Source organism: Lagopus leucura, unplaced genomic scaffold, assembly GCF_019238085.1.
Source record: "Lagopus leucura isolate 7727_CA_CO unplaced genomic scaffold, USGS_WTPT01 Super-Scaffold_100030, whole genome shotgun sequence".
In the NCBI taxonomy this organism is placed as follows: domain Eukaryota; kingdom Metazoa; phylum Chordata; class Aves; order Galliformes; family Phasianidae; genus Lagopus; species Lagopus leucura.
Genome location: NW_024962281.1, coordinates 2,277,799 through 2,294,247, shown reverse-complemented (window position 1 = coordinate 2,294,247; position 16,449 = coordinate 2,277,799). Strand labels below are relative to the sequence as shown.

Sequence of the window (16,449 nt, the reverse complement as noted above, 5' to 3'; positions counted from 1 at the left end):
GCAGTGCCTGTTCCTCCTGAGGATGAATCACATCGTACGAGGCGTTAAGTCATCACCCAAGAGGAGCACATTTAGCACAGAAAGCAAAATGCCATCTCTTTGAAGCCGAACTCTGTATCAGAAGCCTCAGCCTCTGTTTCCTTGTGGTTAAATAACTGGAATATGAAATTCATAAACTAACCAAAAAGAAAAAAAAAAAAAAGATTTCACTTTGTGTTTTCACATTTGGCAACATGCTTTCACACCTGGACGTCTCCAGAACCATAGGATCATTCAAGTTGGAAAAGATCTCTCAGATCCCCAAGTCCAACCCCACCCCACCATACCACTGACCACCACTGGCTGTCCCCAAGTGCCACAGTTCTGGAACACCTCCACTCCCCAGGCAGCCTGTGCCAGTGTCTGACCACTCTTTTGAAGAAGAAACTGTTCCTAACATCCAACCTGACGTCTCCATGGCACCCTCCATCACCAGCTGCACGGAGGCCGCCCGCTTTCTGCCCACCTCCTCATGCAGGCAGAGGCAGCACCATCCCAGTTGCACACAGAGCCACAGCACAACCTCACAGCTGTCCTGCAGCACCGCAGCCCCCCATCCCACATGGAGTGAAGCCCCCTCCCCATTGCTCAGCACGTGAAAGGGGTACAGGGGGGCTCTCAGAGCTGACCCCGCGCATCCCTGCACTCACCATCCCATGGAGGGCGTGATCTGGCTGACCCCAGCCGGGGGGAGCGGGTAAAAGCCGGGAATGTCGGAGGTCTGGGAAGGCCGATGCACTGCTGGGAGAAGGGAGAAGGAGGTGAGATGGAGACAGCACTGAAATGAGCCCTCCCAGCCCCATCTGCTCCTCTGCGGGCACTGCTGGGCAGTGGGGAATGCACATGGAAATGCAATGCTGTTCCTACAGCCCCCGGCCAATCAGTCAGCCCCAGGAGCCCAAAAGCAACCAGCGGGGATGCTCCATTGAGGCCCTTCCACTGGGGGATGCTCCAGCAGCATCAGTGCTAGCTCTGATATCTAGCGGGGATACTTCACAGTTTAATTTTTCTGCAGTCTTGCTGCTCTCTGCCCTGCTCTGGGGCCAACCCCATGTCTCATCTTTCCAGCCTGGAGCAGCTGAAACCAACCCTGTGCTGGGGCTGCCCAGCAGCTGCTTGGGCACCACCCTGTATTCACTGCATGGGTGAAGAGCTGCAGCAAAGCACAGACCCAGAGATCTGGGATATTCACAGAATTGATGATAAATAAGTATTTAGGAATTACATCACTGGGTTCCAAATATCTCAATAGGTGCTAACTGAACTTGATATATAACTGAGCCAAAGGGAAAATGTGACTTAGTGTGAGAATTGACCCATAGCTGCACTTGGTTAGGACACAGCCCAGAGAGGAACAAAGCCCAAACCTCCGGTCCTCTCCCACCTGTGGGATCTCTGCCTCTGCTAACCTGGAAATCTGCAGGCTTCCTTTCCAGGTGCTGAAATCTGCTATTTGCTGAGCAAATTGCCAATAGATCTGTTAACTCCTTGTGCTTTCCTGCCGTATTTATGACACTCAGGTGTTGGACTCAGCAGCACTGTGGGCTCTGATGAGCCCCCCATCCCTCCTAGAATACACAGACCCAGCGCTGTCAACGCCCTCACTGCCACCTGAACCCCAGACCAGCTCTCTGCAAACATCTGAATGATTCAAGCAGACCTGCAGGGATTCTGTTCTGGCAGGAGGCTGAGGAAGGTTTGATTTCACTCTCGGCCTGCAGCCCAGAAGAAGAGGTGGTGAGGGGCGAGCTCCCCAGTGCACAGCTCAGGTCTGCCCTATCCGTGCTGTACTTTCCTCTGCAGCCCCGCTGGGGGTTGGCGCGTGCCGGACACGCACACTCAGGTCCACCCAGCGCTCAGACACCGATCATATTTAGTCAAAATATTTCCTGTTTCAAGCATTTATTTTCTCAAAATGACAACCTGACAGCAGTTTGGGTATGAGTCAAAGGAAAGACAACTTTCCATTTTCTGGTTGACTCTCACACATCGCCCTGTGGGCTCCGCTCCGGCTTTCGGCTCGTGCGGCCGCTGTGGCCGTCCTGCTGCAGTGTCAGCCCCAGATGGAGCTCCATGAGCCCTACCCTGAGCAGTGCCCGGTGCTCTGAACCCACTGATGAGCAATTTGGGTTACCTTGCTTCTGGCTGATGTCAGCGGGCAGATGGGGTGAGTGGGAACCGTGGCTGAAGTGGTCGTTGCTGTAGGGGATGAGTGGCGTGAGCGGGTGCACTCCATGGGACGGCTGCACGACAGGAACTTTGTTGGACTGCAAAGAGAAGGAGGGGGTGAGGCTCAGGGCTGTGCTGCTGGAAAGAGGGCTGCAGCAACCCCAGGGCAGCCACTGCCCTTCTTTACTCAAACAGACACATCCTGCAAGAGAAGCCCCGAATTAAGCGGCAGCAACAGCTGATGGTGACTGCAGATCAGCCCAAATAACACGAAGCCATCAAGATCAAGAATTGTCACTTCTTTCTAATCCTTCTCCAGTATCATTTATCCCTGGACGAATGCTAACAGCGTGTCACCTAATGCACTGCTCCAGTTTTCTGCCCTCTCCCCCTCTCCCCCCCCACACAGTCCCATGTGTTGCTTTGGTCTGAAGCTGGACTTTCACATCCTGCACATTCACTCTGAAAACTGTGCTCAGGCCTTTGCAGCTGCTCCTGCTAGCAGGACAGGGCCAAGGGGGCCAGCAGCCCCTGCATGCTGCACGATGTGGTACCACTGTGTGACACAGCAGTGACCCAGCCCGAAGGGCTGCATAGCTGTGAGCACTGTGCACACACATGCACACACACCTGTGCACACACATGCACTTATCAGTGCACACATCCACACATGTACCCATGCACAAATCCATGCCCACACCTATGCACACAACTGTATGCAAATCCTGCACAAATCCTGTGCACACACTCACACACTAACCTATCTATGCACACACCCATGGGCACACCTATCCACACACACATCCAGGCACAAATCCATGCACACACCCATGCACACCCATGCACACCCATGCACACCCCTATCCATGCACACACGTGTGCACACAGCTGTACGCACACCCCTGCACACAGCCATGCACACATGTGCACACAGCTGTCTCACTTGCAGCACCCCACACTGCTCCCTGCATGCCCCATTTTGCCCAGGAGTGCCTTTAAACCCAGACTGTCTTCACCCTGGTAGCACAACTATACCATTTGTCCCAGATAACTCCAGAAGGAGAACCAGGAATGGCAGCACTGCACTGGGGGGAGATGAGAGGAGGCTGGCAGCCGTTCAGCTCAGTTCTTGTCCCATTGGGGCACCTCCAGAGCACCACTCCTGCTTTCTGACAGCTCATCTCAGACCTCTGGGTTGATTCACCGCTGCCTTTCACTAGGGTCATGATTTTGCTCACACAGAGCAGTGTGCAGCCCTGCTGGCACCAGGAGGAACCCTGCAATGGGAAGGACGGGGCGGGTTGGGGATGCCATCCTCCACCTGGCTTTGCTCGTGCAAATAAAAATCAAGAGCTGCAGGTTTGGAGGTATTTAAGAGTGCATGAGAACCCCAACTCCTGATGTGAACCAGGTGCATGTTGCCTGCATGTGCTGGGATACAGCAGTGACTGTGCCCCTCCCAGCACAAGCCACCTGGTCCTGCAGTGCCACCAGGTCACTGTGGTACCACCAGGTACCCAAGGTACCAGCAAGTCCCTGAGGTGCCCAGGCTCCTCACATTACCCAGCACTGTGCAGGCATGGAGCTGCTGCCCATCGCCCTGGTGGGACTCACTGAATGCAAAGAGGAAGGGCCGTGAGGAGGCAGCTCCCACTTTGCAGCAGAAAAGTGGCTTCAGTATCTGATGAGCAAGGAGACAACGCAGCCGTGCTAATTGTTAAGAGGGACTAATTGCTGGCAAGGCAAAATGAGGAGACCTCACTGCTTACATGCAGATATCTGATTGTGATGGAGGCTCGAGGTGAGTGGAAGAACTCGCTTCTGGCTGAGCAGAACTATTCAGAATTCATCTTTTTTTTTAATAAAATGAAGCTTTTTCATTAGACAAATGGTGATTTGTTGTAACCAGAAGTTTTCTGGAAAGCACCTCATGGCAGCAGGTGTTTTGACTCATTGTTTAAGATGGAGATGTTTCACCACAGCACACAGGAATGAACACTTTGCTGCCTTGCAAGAATTTAAAGTTTGGAGCTAATGCCAGAAAAATGCAGCAGAGATCAAATAGGAAACGGTTTCAGACTAGGAAAGGGAAGATTTATATTGGATATAAGGAATATGTTTGTTACATAAGGGCAGTGAGGCACAGGCTGCCCGGAGAGGCAGTGGTCCCCATCCCTGCTGACAGCCCAGGTCAGACTGGGGGGCTCATTGCTGTGGGTGCTCATTGCTCATAGTGGGCAGAGAGACCAGGTGGCTTTTGCAGGGCTCTTCCAACCCAAACCAAGCCATGATTCTATGGTTATATGATTAAAACCCAGAATTAGTGGGAAATGGCCAATACTGAGAATTTTCATGGGCTATAATACAAAGAATATTGGTTTTAGCTGTGAAAATATTAGAAAAAATACACAGATGGTTTTCTGCTTGGGTTAGTTTAGGAGAAGAAAAGAAGAAGTGAATTTTTGGTGAAGCTGGGTAAAGCACACCTTGCTACCGCTGTAAGCATCCCAGCATCTGCTGCCTCAGGGCTGGCACTGGGCAAGATTTTGGGTTGATTTTTGGATAGAAGACAAATCAGAACTAAACCAAAGCAGCACAACCCGGTGATCTCCCACCATGTGGTGCCAAAGGAATGAAGAGCTCTGGATGGACTTTGGTGGTCGCCCACTGAGCAGCCAGGTCTCAGTCTGGCACTGCACTGCACAGAGGTGTCCCCAGTGCTCCCTTCCCATCGTTTGTTAAAATAGAAAGAGAGAAAAGAGCAGACAGCGCTCGGAGTGAGTGTGTTAAAGAGGAGCAGATCACACAGACCAAACACAGGAGCTCATCTCACAAGGCCGATCTTGATCGGCGCTGCTGCACAAAGGCACAAAGCATCCTTCCTAGGAACGACCCCTCCCATTGGGAATATAGGGAACCTCACAGGCATGGGGGACCCTTACACAAAGGGGACCTGAAACACAAGGGAGACACCGTGGACTCCATGTGCAGTGGGGAAGATGTGCTCTTAATAGACCCAGTGCATGGAGAGGACGCTGTGAACACTGGGGGACAACACTGATGCAGGGGCTGCAAAAGCACAAGGTGCTCTATGCACACAGGTACACAGTGGACCCTGTTCATATTGGGGACCACACACACTTTGGGAGCTGCAGGAGGGGGCTGACCCCCCACGGTGCCCCTGCTCACCCGGCTGGCAGCACCCAGGGGTGCACAGGACCCGACCCGGCAGCGCAGCACCCGGAGTGCTGTGGTTTGCAGCACCGGGGGGGAGCGGAGCCACAGCGGGGCCAGATCACTCACAGCACTTTCAAACAGTCCCACACTGCTGGCCCCAAAAAGAGTGAAATGACAAAGCTGTGCAGTGTGGGGCCTGGCCAGGGCCTGGTGCTTGGGGTGCACCGGGGTCTGGGCATCCCCGGCTATGTGCATCAGCACCAAGAAACCGCTCCCAGCAAAGCAATGGGGGGAGCAGCGCTGAGGGCTGCAGCCGGGAGCAGCCCTGTGTGTTGGCTTCAACGTCACTTCTCAGAGAGAGAGATGAGTCTACGCCTTGGCTATGCAAAACAAAACCTACGGAGTTCGCTGCTGCTGATTCAATGAGGAATTAATTCCTTTTCTCTGCAGAATTAGTCACTGTGCCGCAGAGCCAGAGGCAGCAGGTCAGGCTGCAGCGAGCCAGCACTGCTCTGCCTTCTGCCCCGTATCCAAACATCTGCTCAAATCAGCAAACGGGGCTGGGAGCATCCTGCAGGGTGGGATCATTGATGTGGGGCTCAGGGCTGTGTTTCGGGGCTTTCAGGTATGGGACCTGGAGAGCTCTGCACAGCTTCAGGGCACCTCTGCATCCTGAGCAAACCTCCCAGTTTGGGGCAATGTGAATAAACCTAACCCAGCCTCCATCGGGGGGCAGACTTTGCAATGAGACCCTGTTCTGCAAGCGCTGGGGCCAGCAGCATCTGCTCATTTCTCCTCACAGCGCTGCTTTTTTTTCTCTTTTCTCACTTTTGCTGCAGTCACCACTGCCACGACAGAAAGGAAGAAGGGAAAGTTAAAGACACCCACGTCAGCATTGCCCTCACCCCGGCAGCTTTGGTGTCAGCAGGGCCATGTCGCCCCATGCGGGTTGGCGCCCGTGGGGACTGCCCCAATCCTGTCCCCATCTCATGGCACACACAGCATCACAGAGTCACAGAACCACAGGGGCAGGAAGGGACATCTGCACATCCCCTCAGTCCAACCCTCACCTCAGAGTCTCTGGACTCTCTCCAGCAGTTCCCCACCTGCCTGCAGCTGGGGAGCCCAGTGCTCCAGATGTGCCAACCTGTGCAGACCACCCCCCTCCCTTGCTGGCCATGCTCTATGCCATGCATCCCAGGGCACCATTGGCCTTCTTGGCCACAAGGGCACACTGTTCACTCATGGTCAATTGTTGGTCAACCACTGGTGAACTGCTGGTCAATCACTGGCTACCAGAACACCCAGGTCCTTCTCCAGCAGCCCCCAGCCTACATTGATGCAGTTATTCCTCATCCTGCATTGCCTATGGAGGGGAGTATCCATACTCCCAGAGAAAGCTGCATGCAAATAGCAACAAGGGAGGACAAATACAGGGAAATGACTTCAATAATTTTAGAAGCCTCGACGAACTGATGGTTGCAGATCTGGGATGTGGCCTGGTGCTCTGTTGGTATGAGAGCCTCATGATCCCTAGAAGAGCTGCAGATGCTCAGCACCGGGTCCCACTGCTGCTGCTGGCTTTCAGCAGCATGGCTTATTGTTTTTAAGTTCAGCTCTGTGGGGAAATGGCTGAGCTTTGCACCGTTTACGGGCACAGGAAGAGCCGTTTCGCTTCTCAAGTATTTATCTTCTAAGAGAAAAATGTAGGTGGTTCTTCATGAAAAAAATGAAGGCATGGAAAAATAAAATTAAAAGTGCTCTTGGGGTGACAGAGGACAAGCGTGGAGGCAATAATGCCCCAAAGCAGAGAAATCCCCCAAAAAATGAACGTGTGGCATCACTGCCTGAGGATGCCATCCCACGTCAGAGAGACACCTCTGCCCAGAGCTGGTCCCCACCCCTGCGGGCTGCCCTGCTCCTGGGCACTGCTGCAGCGATGCCTGAGAGCCCCCAGCATTCGGCTGCACGGGACACCAGCCGGCACCAAACACATCACAATGTCCCTGCCATTGACTCCCCCCCCCCAGCCCTGGGACACATCCACACAGGGCCCCATTCTGCTGCTCTCCACAATGCAGTTCTGCGAATGGGGCCGGGTGCAGCAGGGCCGGTGTTACCAGTAACCCACCATGGCTGCAGAAGTGAAGGCACGGCCCTGAGCCCCATGCTGATACCATCTGACCTCCTTTAGCTTCTCAAAGGCAAGCAGCAGCGCCGATACCCAGAATTAATCAGGAAAATGTCCAAGGGGGGTGAGGGAGGGGAGTGCAGCACAAGTGTTTGTGACAAAGCATTGGCAAAACCCGGACCCAAAGGCATCCGTGTGCTGCAGCAGTGCCCAAGGTGGGCCAGACCGGGGAAGCATGGCCCCAGTGGGGGAATGCACGGCCCCAAAGTGCCAGCCATGCAGCAGCTGCCCGCTGCCATCCCCTGGGCTCTCCCACAGGACTGCAGCTGCACGGCTTTTTGCTTCCTTTCCACTTGAAGGTGAAAACAAAAAACATTTACTTGAAAGAGGGGAATTAAGAAGAGAAAACAAAACACACACAGAAAAAAAAAAACTCGGATGTGACTGAAGGCGTTTCAATTCCCCCAAGATCAGAGGGTTGAAACCTGCCCCTCCGCACTGAGTGGCCGTGCTGCTGTCACCGCGTCACCCTGCGCCCTCACCGCCTGTCTGGGTCCTTGTGCTGGGTGCTGTGCTGTTGGGTGGTGGTGTGCTGCTACACTGCTCTGCAGTGATAGGACAAGGGGGAATGGTTTCAAACTGAGACAGGGGAGGTTTAGGTTGGATGTTAGGAGGAAGTTTTTCACACACAGGGTGGTGAGGCACTGGAACAGGTTGCCCAAGGAGGCTGTGGATGCCCCATCCCTGCAGGCATTCGAGGCCAGGCTGGATGTGGCTCTGGGCAGCCTGGGCTGCTGGTTGGTGACCCTGCACATAGGTTGAAACTGGATGACCATTGTGGTTCTTTTCAACCCAGGCCATTCTGTGATTCTACAATTCATATGCTGTGTGATGCAGTATGTAATGCATGACATCACGCTATGCTGAGCTGTACCACACCATGCTATGCTGCGCTAAACTACATTTTCTTTCAGTCCCCCTCCATTCTCAAAGCCTGGCGGTGGGGTGGTCACTGATCACAAAGAGACAACAACTCAGAAGTCCCTCATGCTGTCTGAAAGTGAGTCCCCAACTCAGCAACTGCACTGCAGAGAACGACAGCCATCGCAGCACTGCGGCACTGCTTACAAACACTGATTGCTCCCACTGCATGCGGCTGCCGCAGCGCTCGTGGGGCAGATGCTGTGGGACTGACATGGCTGTGCCCACGTGTGTACAATGGCTAATTAGCAGATAACACGGTGTAAGCAGGGATGATCATTTGTAAAAGTTGCCATCTCTCTTTGCTACACATATCACCGCTGCGGTGAAATCCTTCGATATTTACAGGGATGGCAAATGCATCTCCAAGATGGGCAGGCCCAGGGCTGGCTGCCGTCCTCGTTCTCACATTGCTGCTGCTGAAGCCAAATAGGTTTTTTGGAGGGGGACAAAAACTCCTTGGATGAGATGAAGGACCCCACGCTGGGCAGCTGCCCCGTGCCAGGTCTGCAGATCTGGACTAACATTCATTTCCCTTCTTCTCTACGAAGCATCTTCTTGGGAGGACGCAGAGGGAAATAATCCTCCCCAGAGCCAAAAGGAGCTCCCAAGGACACCCGCAGCCATACAGTGATAGTGGTGCTGCTCACTGCTCGCTCTCGAGGGTGACGTGTTGACAAAGAATGCCAGAGCCACTAATCCGGGATGATGCTGCGTGTCTGGCTGGGAAAAATCCCACTGTTCTCAATAGGAGGAATTAGTTCCATAATGCTTAATGCCCCTTCTCCCTCTGACAGCCAGCAAGTGTCATAGCGCAGGGCGAAATAAACATTTTAATTCTAATGTGGCATTTATCTTCCAGCAGGGTTCTGGAGAGCCCCTGACCCACACCACAGCCTGCTGCCCCATTTGGGTCTTTCTCTGATCTCTTCGTGTGCATGGCTGCGTTAAAACCTGGCCTTGGTGGATTTGCATATGATTAGGCAACAGGGAAAATTAATAGGGAATTGAATGGGTTTCTCCTCTGCCCATCTCATGTTTATATGAGATTAAAAAGAAGTGATTTTTTTTTTAATTACTGCGAAGATACATTAAATATTATTTAACCTTTTTTTGTTGGGGGGAGGGAAGCAGACAGGGAGAAGAAACAAACTGATCCATACGGTAATGAATGCCTCCTATCGTGGGAAGAAAATATCACTGTAATTAGGATTAGACAGGAATCCTAATTAATCTCATCTTGCCACTTGACTTCTGGAAGTTCCTTAACTGTTACCTCCAACAAAACGGAGCCTGGGGAGCAGCTCTCTCCCCCAGGTTGCCTGGCCAAGGGTGGTGGGACGAAGGGACACGTGGCCCAAGGGCTTTTCAGCACAGCACTGCAATACAGGGCAGGGACACACGAGGACACCTCAGCCCCACGCCTCAACGCTGTGCTGTGCTGTGCGATGGCACAGATTGTCATGGGTGGAACGGAGCCGTGCACAGCCCAGCTTGGCTCTCAGCTCTTGTCACAGCCTGTTTTTCAGGCTTTTTTGAGATGCGCAGCCCATTGCATCAGATTTTACTACGTGACTGGATGCTCACGTGATTATTTTCATCTTTGGGTCTCCACTGTGGAAACCAGACTTTGGACTTCAGACCCTGGCTGGAGGTCTTGTGCTCTATTTCTGGTGCTGTGGCTACATACAGCACGAGGTGATGCCATCAAAGGCCACTCAAACCAGCAATGAAATGCAGCAAACTGCAGCTCCTCCTCGTGCTGTGCTACGTAATAAAACACAAAGGAATGCTGCTGCAGCTAGGTGAGCATCTCAGCCTACTTCTTCCAACACCTCCAAGGAAGCATTTGGCCACAGCTTGATGTGAATGGCAGCTTGGGATAACACGGTCGAGACAGATACCAAAAACGTTCACTTGGAAACCAGAGAGCAGGCAGAGCGTGCCCAGCACTGGGTCGAGCTTCAAGCCAGTGATCAAATGCTCACGAGGCAGCAGTGATCAAAGGCTTTGTGCTGAAAGAATGAGAAACTCACAATTTCATATGGTTTTGATGAGAAAAATAATGGATGAAACTTTGCTCTTTCAACTCGGTTTTGCTTTGAGTTTGGGCTTCGTCTGCTTCCGAAAAGAGAAGATCTGTGAGACACGAGGACACAGATGTAATGCTGGATCTCACCACGGGATTTGCCAGGAAATTTATGCAAAATTATTCATTTTCATCAAAAAATGCAACTTGTGGAGACCACAGCTCTTGGTGGGATGCAGTTTTGCCCAAGCACGATGGTTTGGGTCCTGCTCCATGCCTGCAGCTGCCAAAAGGCACGAGCTCCTGGCAGAGACCCTTCCCAGCCAGCCCCTGACCCACGCAGCTGCCCAACCGCAGCCGTTCTGCAGCACAGCCCCCATGTTTCACTCCCTCGCAACGTCCTCTGCCTCATTATGATAATTGACAGCAGCATTTGCTGAATGATGAAACCCAGGTTACGCAGAGCATCAATTACACTACAAAACACAGCCGCCACACCTCTGTGCACGCAGCCTCCGCACGCCTGCACTGCAATATCGTAGTGCAGGAACGACCCAGGTCCTGCAGGATGTCTCGTGTCCCACATCTGCTTTCTGGCAGCTGGGAATGAAAAACTGCTGCTGCTACCGGGACAGGAGCCTGCACAGAAGTGTTCTGTCAAAGGACCCCGCACTGTCCAACCCAACCTGCAATAGAACCTCCCTTCGCAACCAATGCTGTGTCCAATTAAAGCACTGTTCCAATTGCTTCAGGATTTATATTCTTCCCTGTAAAGTCTGCAATTCAGAAATAAACCCGTCTATCGCACACTAGTCATCTAAGCTGCTGAGAACACACCAAGTTAAAACCATACAGATTACAGAGGATTACACGTTTTCACACCTTTTTTTTTGGTTCTCACTGTGCTGCTACGCAGAGAAAGCAGTTTGTAAAGCACACCATTCCCATAACACTGTCCCTGTGAGTGTCCCCAGCACACAGCAGACCTCAGCTGCAGTGCTGGGTGACATGAAGCCCAAGGCAAGCCAGCAGCTGGGGACACTGAATGCAGGGCTTCAGCAGAACAGCAACAAGATATCGAAGCATACAGGACACTTCTCTACAGCAGTTCTCATCAGGGTCAATGAGACATTTTCCACTGCTCTGTCTCTCTGAGGGACACGCACTTCTGAGTGCAGAGGGGGGATTTGGATCGGATATCAGGAAGACGTGGTGAGGGGCTGGTACTGCAGGCAGAGCTGTGCTGCCCCAGCCCTGGAGGTGCCCGCAGCCATGGGTGGGCTCTGGGCACATGCAGAGTGGAGCTGGGGGGCTGTCAGGTCCCTTCCAGCCCAACCACACTGTGAGTCTCCAGTTCTGTGATCTTTAAGGACCCTTCCAAACCAAGTCATTCTGCTATGATTTTCTCCAGCACATGTTCATTCAGGTTTCTAGGAAAAATAGGGAGAACACCCTATGCTGGCAGCCTGGCAGCCTGTAGGTATTTGATCTGCAGCATTCTGTGCATAAACGCACATAAACTCACAGCACTTTTGGTGCTCCGGGTGCATAGTGAGGTGCGGGGCAGAAGCACAGCCTCTAGATGGAGCAGAGCACAGCTCCTGAGCCAGCAGATAACACCAGCATGACGACCACATCTGCCACGCGCTGCAGTGTTTCAGGCTCTCACTTACTCATGTCAGGAGCCCACTTGCTGCCGGGCCCATGCAGATGTTGGCACAGCTGTTGGGGTGCAGGACACATCCCACTGCCATGCATCACCTGGGGTGTCCATGAAAGCAGTGCTTGGTGCTCTCTTATCTCTGCATCCATCTCACTGCCTCCCTGCATTCGCACCAGGCTGTGTTCAGCCCTAGCATTTAACAGTGACAGTGTTTAACTGAAAGGTGCCTGCAAGGGTGGAGCCCTGTTATCTCCTGCGTCTGAGCAGGCTCACTGCTGCTGTGATGCTCACAATGCACACTGTAAACAGAGCTTAAAGCAGGGCATTTTGTATAAAATAAAGACCTATTTTACACGTTTCATATTAAAAAAAACACCACAACTATTCCTAAATATATAGCCACCATATACACAAAGTGTATATATTTATGGAAAATGTATACCAAATTATGCATAAAACATTTATGTACAATTTCACAGAACCATAGAATCATTCAGGTTGGAAAAGACCTCTATGATCACCAAACCCATCCCCAGCCCATCCCACTGTGCCCACTGCCCCATTCCAGGAGTGGCCTCAAGAAAGACCTCCACGTCCTAGGGTCCCATTTGTGCCTGTGCAGTTTTGGGGAAGAAGGGCCGTGCTGTGTGGCAGGTCTGGGGATGCAGGTGGAGGGGAGTTGTGCCATGAGATCCAATGAGCATGGAGCTATCACTGCCACTGCCAGGCTGGGGATGTGGAACAAAACCAAGGAGGGCAGCCTGGCCATGGGGGTCAGACCTATCGGACACAATCCACCTGCCTCCTCCTTTTTTTATATATATATAAAAAGAAGTATTAATATTTTAAATTACTATAATTTGTGCTTGGGACTAATGAATCATAATTATTCAGCCAAAAACAAATTGTAGTCTGGGATTTAATCCTTCCTATCTACTCTATCTACTGTAACCAGCTCCCGGTGATGGCAGAGCCTCCCCAGCCATCAGACCCACAGGACTGATGTGTTGCTCTCCTTTCCCATGGGTGCCCTCTGGATCCCTGCAGTGCTCTCACAGTGTCCCAGGACTGACTGCAATGACTTTGTCAGTGGCTGCAAACCTTCTCTGGTGCTTGCTCCCTGCTGTAAGCACCATGAGCTGTGGTTCAGGTTTGCTTTCAGCCCAGTGCTGAGCTATGGAGCACAGCTGAAGTGAATAGGAGCCATGTGCTCAGGAGGAGCTGAGCAGTGCTGGTGCCTGCACACAGCCTGTGTGCCGCAGTTCCAAAAGGAAGGGGCGGGTTTTGCCGCAATGGAAGAGGCTGTGTAATTATGGGATGGCAGCAGATTCAGGGTAGGGAAAGGCAGTTCCAGCAGCAGGGAATAGCAACCTCCACTCTGTGCATGGGTGGCAAAGGGTGATGGCCAACAGCTGCATGCATACAGTGACCAGCCGGGGTTGTGCTGGACCCCATCCCATGGAGCAGAACACACTCTGCCTTCTTCTCATCGTGGGCATCCCATGGCACAGGGAGCCCTGCAGCCACGCCGCTGTCCCCGCATTGGGCTTCACCTCCCAAAACACACCAAGCCCACAGGAGGCTCCCAAAGCATCTTCACAGCATTTCCTTGTAGGGCTCAGGTCTCACTGGCAGCTAATTAGCTGTATGCTTATGGCCAAGCCTGAGCTCAGCACAGAATTCCTGCTCCCAAACCCAATGTGTGCAGGGCACACAGAGCAGGAGCTGCGCAAGCAAAGCCCGTTCCTTTCAGATTCTGGATGCACGCTGCAGATGCACAATGTAGTCGTAAAGGAATTTGTCACAAACAATCCTTCAGCCCAGCCGTGCAGGGTGGTGCTTGCTCATGCTGTTTGCTGAAGCTGAATTCCACGTGATCCTGCAGCACGACCGGGTTATGGCACCCAGCACGAGGCAGGCAGCACCCAGGGGTGCGCGCACCCTGCTGCATGGGAGCTGCGCCAGGAGGGATGGCACAAGAAGGAAAATAATGCAGTAACGATTTATAAATTCAACACGGAGGCAGTCTGAGTCCCAAGGTGACCAAGAGCAGCCAGTGGACTTCCAGCCCATAGCAAGGAGTGGGATGGTGGGTGGGATCAGGTGGGGTGCTCGGGGTCACCAGCAGGGTTCCATATTTCGCAGGGCACTAAAGGAAACCTCCTGCAAGCTTGGGAGATCTGAAGGGGCCCATTTGTAAAATGGAAAGAAATAGAAATAAAATAATTAAACAACACAAATGGCAGCCAACAGACTGCTCACCTAGCATTTTCCCACCTCAGGCAGGAGCTCTGATTAATGCTAATTAGCTTATCTTCACATTAGATCCTGATGATTCATCACTTACTACCCTAGGAATTATGACGCACTGGGGAGAGATATATTTGTAGATTCCATGGGTGTATGCCATGTCTGGAACACTTAAATGATTTTGGCATGAAAAGGGACCAACCACAAGCCCAGCTAATCAAACCAGCGTTTCTCAACCTACACCTTCCAGTAGTTATAAAAAAGATGCAGAACGAAGACAAGACGATGGCACTGAAGACGAATTTATCTGCTCATCAGTGGTGTACAATCTCTCCAGAACAAAGGGCCCTATGGGCACCCTGCCAGCAGCCTGTGGCTGCTCCTCGTTTGCATATAAATTTAAAAAGAATTTTAATCAGTGTTAAATGCACATGATTATTTTTTATTTATAGCTGAAAGTAGGTGTACACGGCGCTTCATAAAACACAGCGAAAAGAAAGAGCACCTTTGGGAGCCTGAATGGGGATGGATGGGAGAAGCTGTGAGTGCTGCTCTGCGTTGGAGCAACGGGACAGGGCTCTGCAGCCCAGCAGCTGTGGGCACAGCAGGGGCAGGAGGATGCTCTGTGATGTCGGGTTGGGAGGATGCTCTGCCAGCTGTGCCTCCATCCAGATGTGCAGGGATGGCTGCTCCCCTGCATGCATGGCTCTGGAAAGGCAGAGCAGCATTTCCTCGTGGAGTTTTTGCTCGAGAGCTGTGGCATGGGGACATTCAGGTCTGGGTGGGCCATGCCTTGCGTGGCTTTGTGTTCGGCTGCATGCAAACAGCCTGGAGCTGCTCGTGTTCTACTGATAGGTTTTGAACTGCTGATTACATAAATCCCAAAGCTCCTTTTTATATGTAAAACAGGAGTAGCTGTCATACCCAGATTTCTCCAGTGTTTGTCACCAAGCTGCAAATAAGGAGAGGTCACCTCCTGTGCTCCCAGCACCTGCTGGCTGCCTGCACTGAATGCAGGGCGAGGAAAAAGCCGCTTTCTGCTCCGAAAGACTCAGCTATCTTTCAAAAGCAACGCGGAGTCATGATACAGAAGAGATCAAAGAGTTATCTGCCAGCTTTAGAGCTATTATTGGATACCGTACCTCCTCACTCAAGACATTTTTACCTCTGCTGGAATCCAGAAGAATTTCCTCAGAAATAGATCTCTGCTCCACTGCTGAGCTGCAACCCATCAAAGCACCTCATTTAGAGAAGGTTAATTAAGGAAACTGTTCTAGCTCAGTCTCCTCACGGTGACGACATCAGATACGCTTCCCTGAAGCCTGTTTTTTCCAAGGAAGACTTTTGTCAGACCACGCAGCTACAGTACCATCATTGCTTTATCCCCATGATGGCAGCCCAGGCAATGTGGGCAGCACCCACTGCTTGGGAAAGCTTCTCCCCGTGACCACAGCACTTTGCCTTCTGTCCCGCCTCATGGTGAAACACCAGCTCGAATTAAACACTGAATCTGGAGAACCCCACACCCAACCAATATTTTTCCATGATCAAATATAACAGCACATATCCTTCAGGCCCTGCATGCACTCCTTGCTCTCGGCCACCTCCATTTGCCATCTCACAACTTGCTCCAGCCCTTACTCTGGCTGTAAACCCCTCCAGGAACCTTGGCCACAGCTCACCCCAAACCCAGTCCCCTGGGGACTCCAGGTCTTGTTGGAGGCAGCTGGAACACAGCTCTTGTCTTCATGGCTTGGGTGAGACTTTTGGTTAAGGTTAGTATCCGACAAGGAGAGAACGATGGTTTTGGGAGTGGAGTAGGTGTTGGGGTTGTAATCCAAGTGAACTCAGGATGAAATCGTGTCACAGGAAGGCTCAGCAGAGGCTCATGAGCAAAAAAAGGGGAGAGGACACGGAGCTCTCCGAGCTCATTTTTTCCCAAGACGTGATTGTAAAGGGTGCTGTCCTGGAGGGGAGACTGCACCAAAACTGAAAGCCTGTGTTGAGTGA

The 16,449-nt window shown here is 52.1% G+C and overlaps 1 protein-coding gene across 7 annotated transcripts in view; it reads right to left on the bottom strand.

Annotated features, from left to right (window-relative positions):
• TCF7 (transcription factor 7) overlaps positions 1 to 16,449 on the bottom strand; it is a 53,889-nt gene that overhangs the window by 10,273 nt on the left and 27,167 nt on the right. For 4 of the 7 annotated variants that reach the window (XM_042881779.1, XM_042881775.1, XM_042881774.1 and 1 more), the window contains exons 4-5: positions 2,174 to 2,306; positions 690 to 780 (exon numbers count right to left, since the gene is read on the bottom strand). In XM_042881779.1, the coding sequence (XP_042737713.1) occupies positions 690 to 780; positions 2,174 to 2,306 (224 nt within the window). The remainder of the gene's footprint in view (positions 1 to 689; positions 781 to 2,173; positions 2,307 to 16,449) is intronic. The other 3 variants (XM_042881776.1, XM_042881780.1, XM_042881781.1) reach the window with 1 other exon arrangement.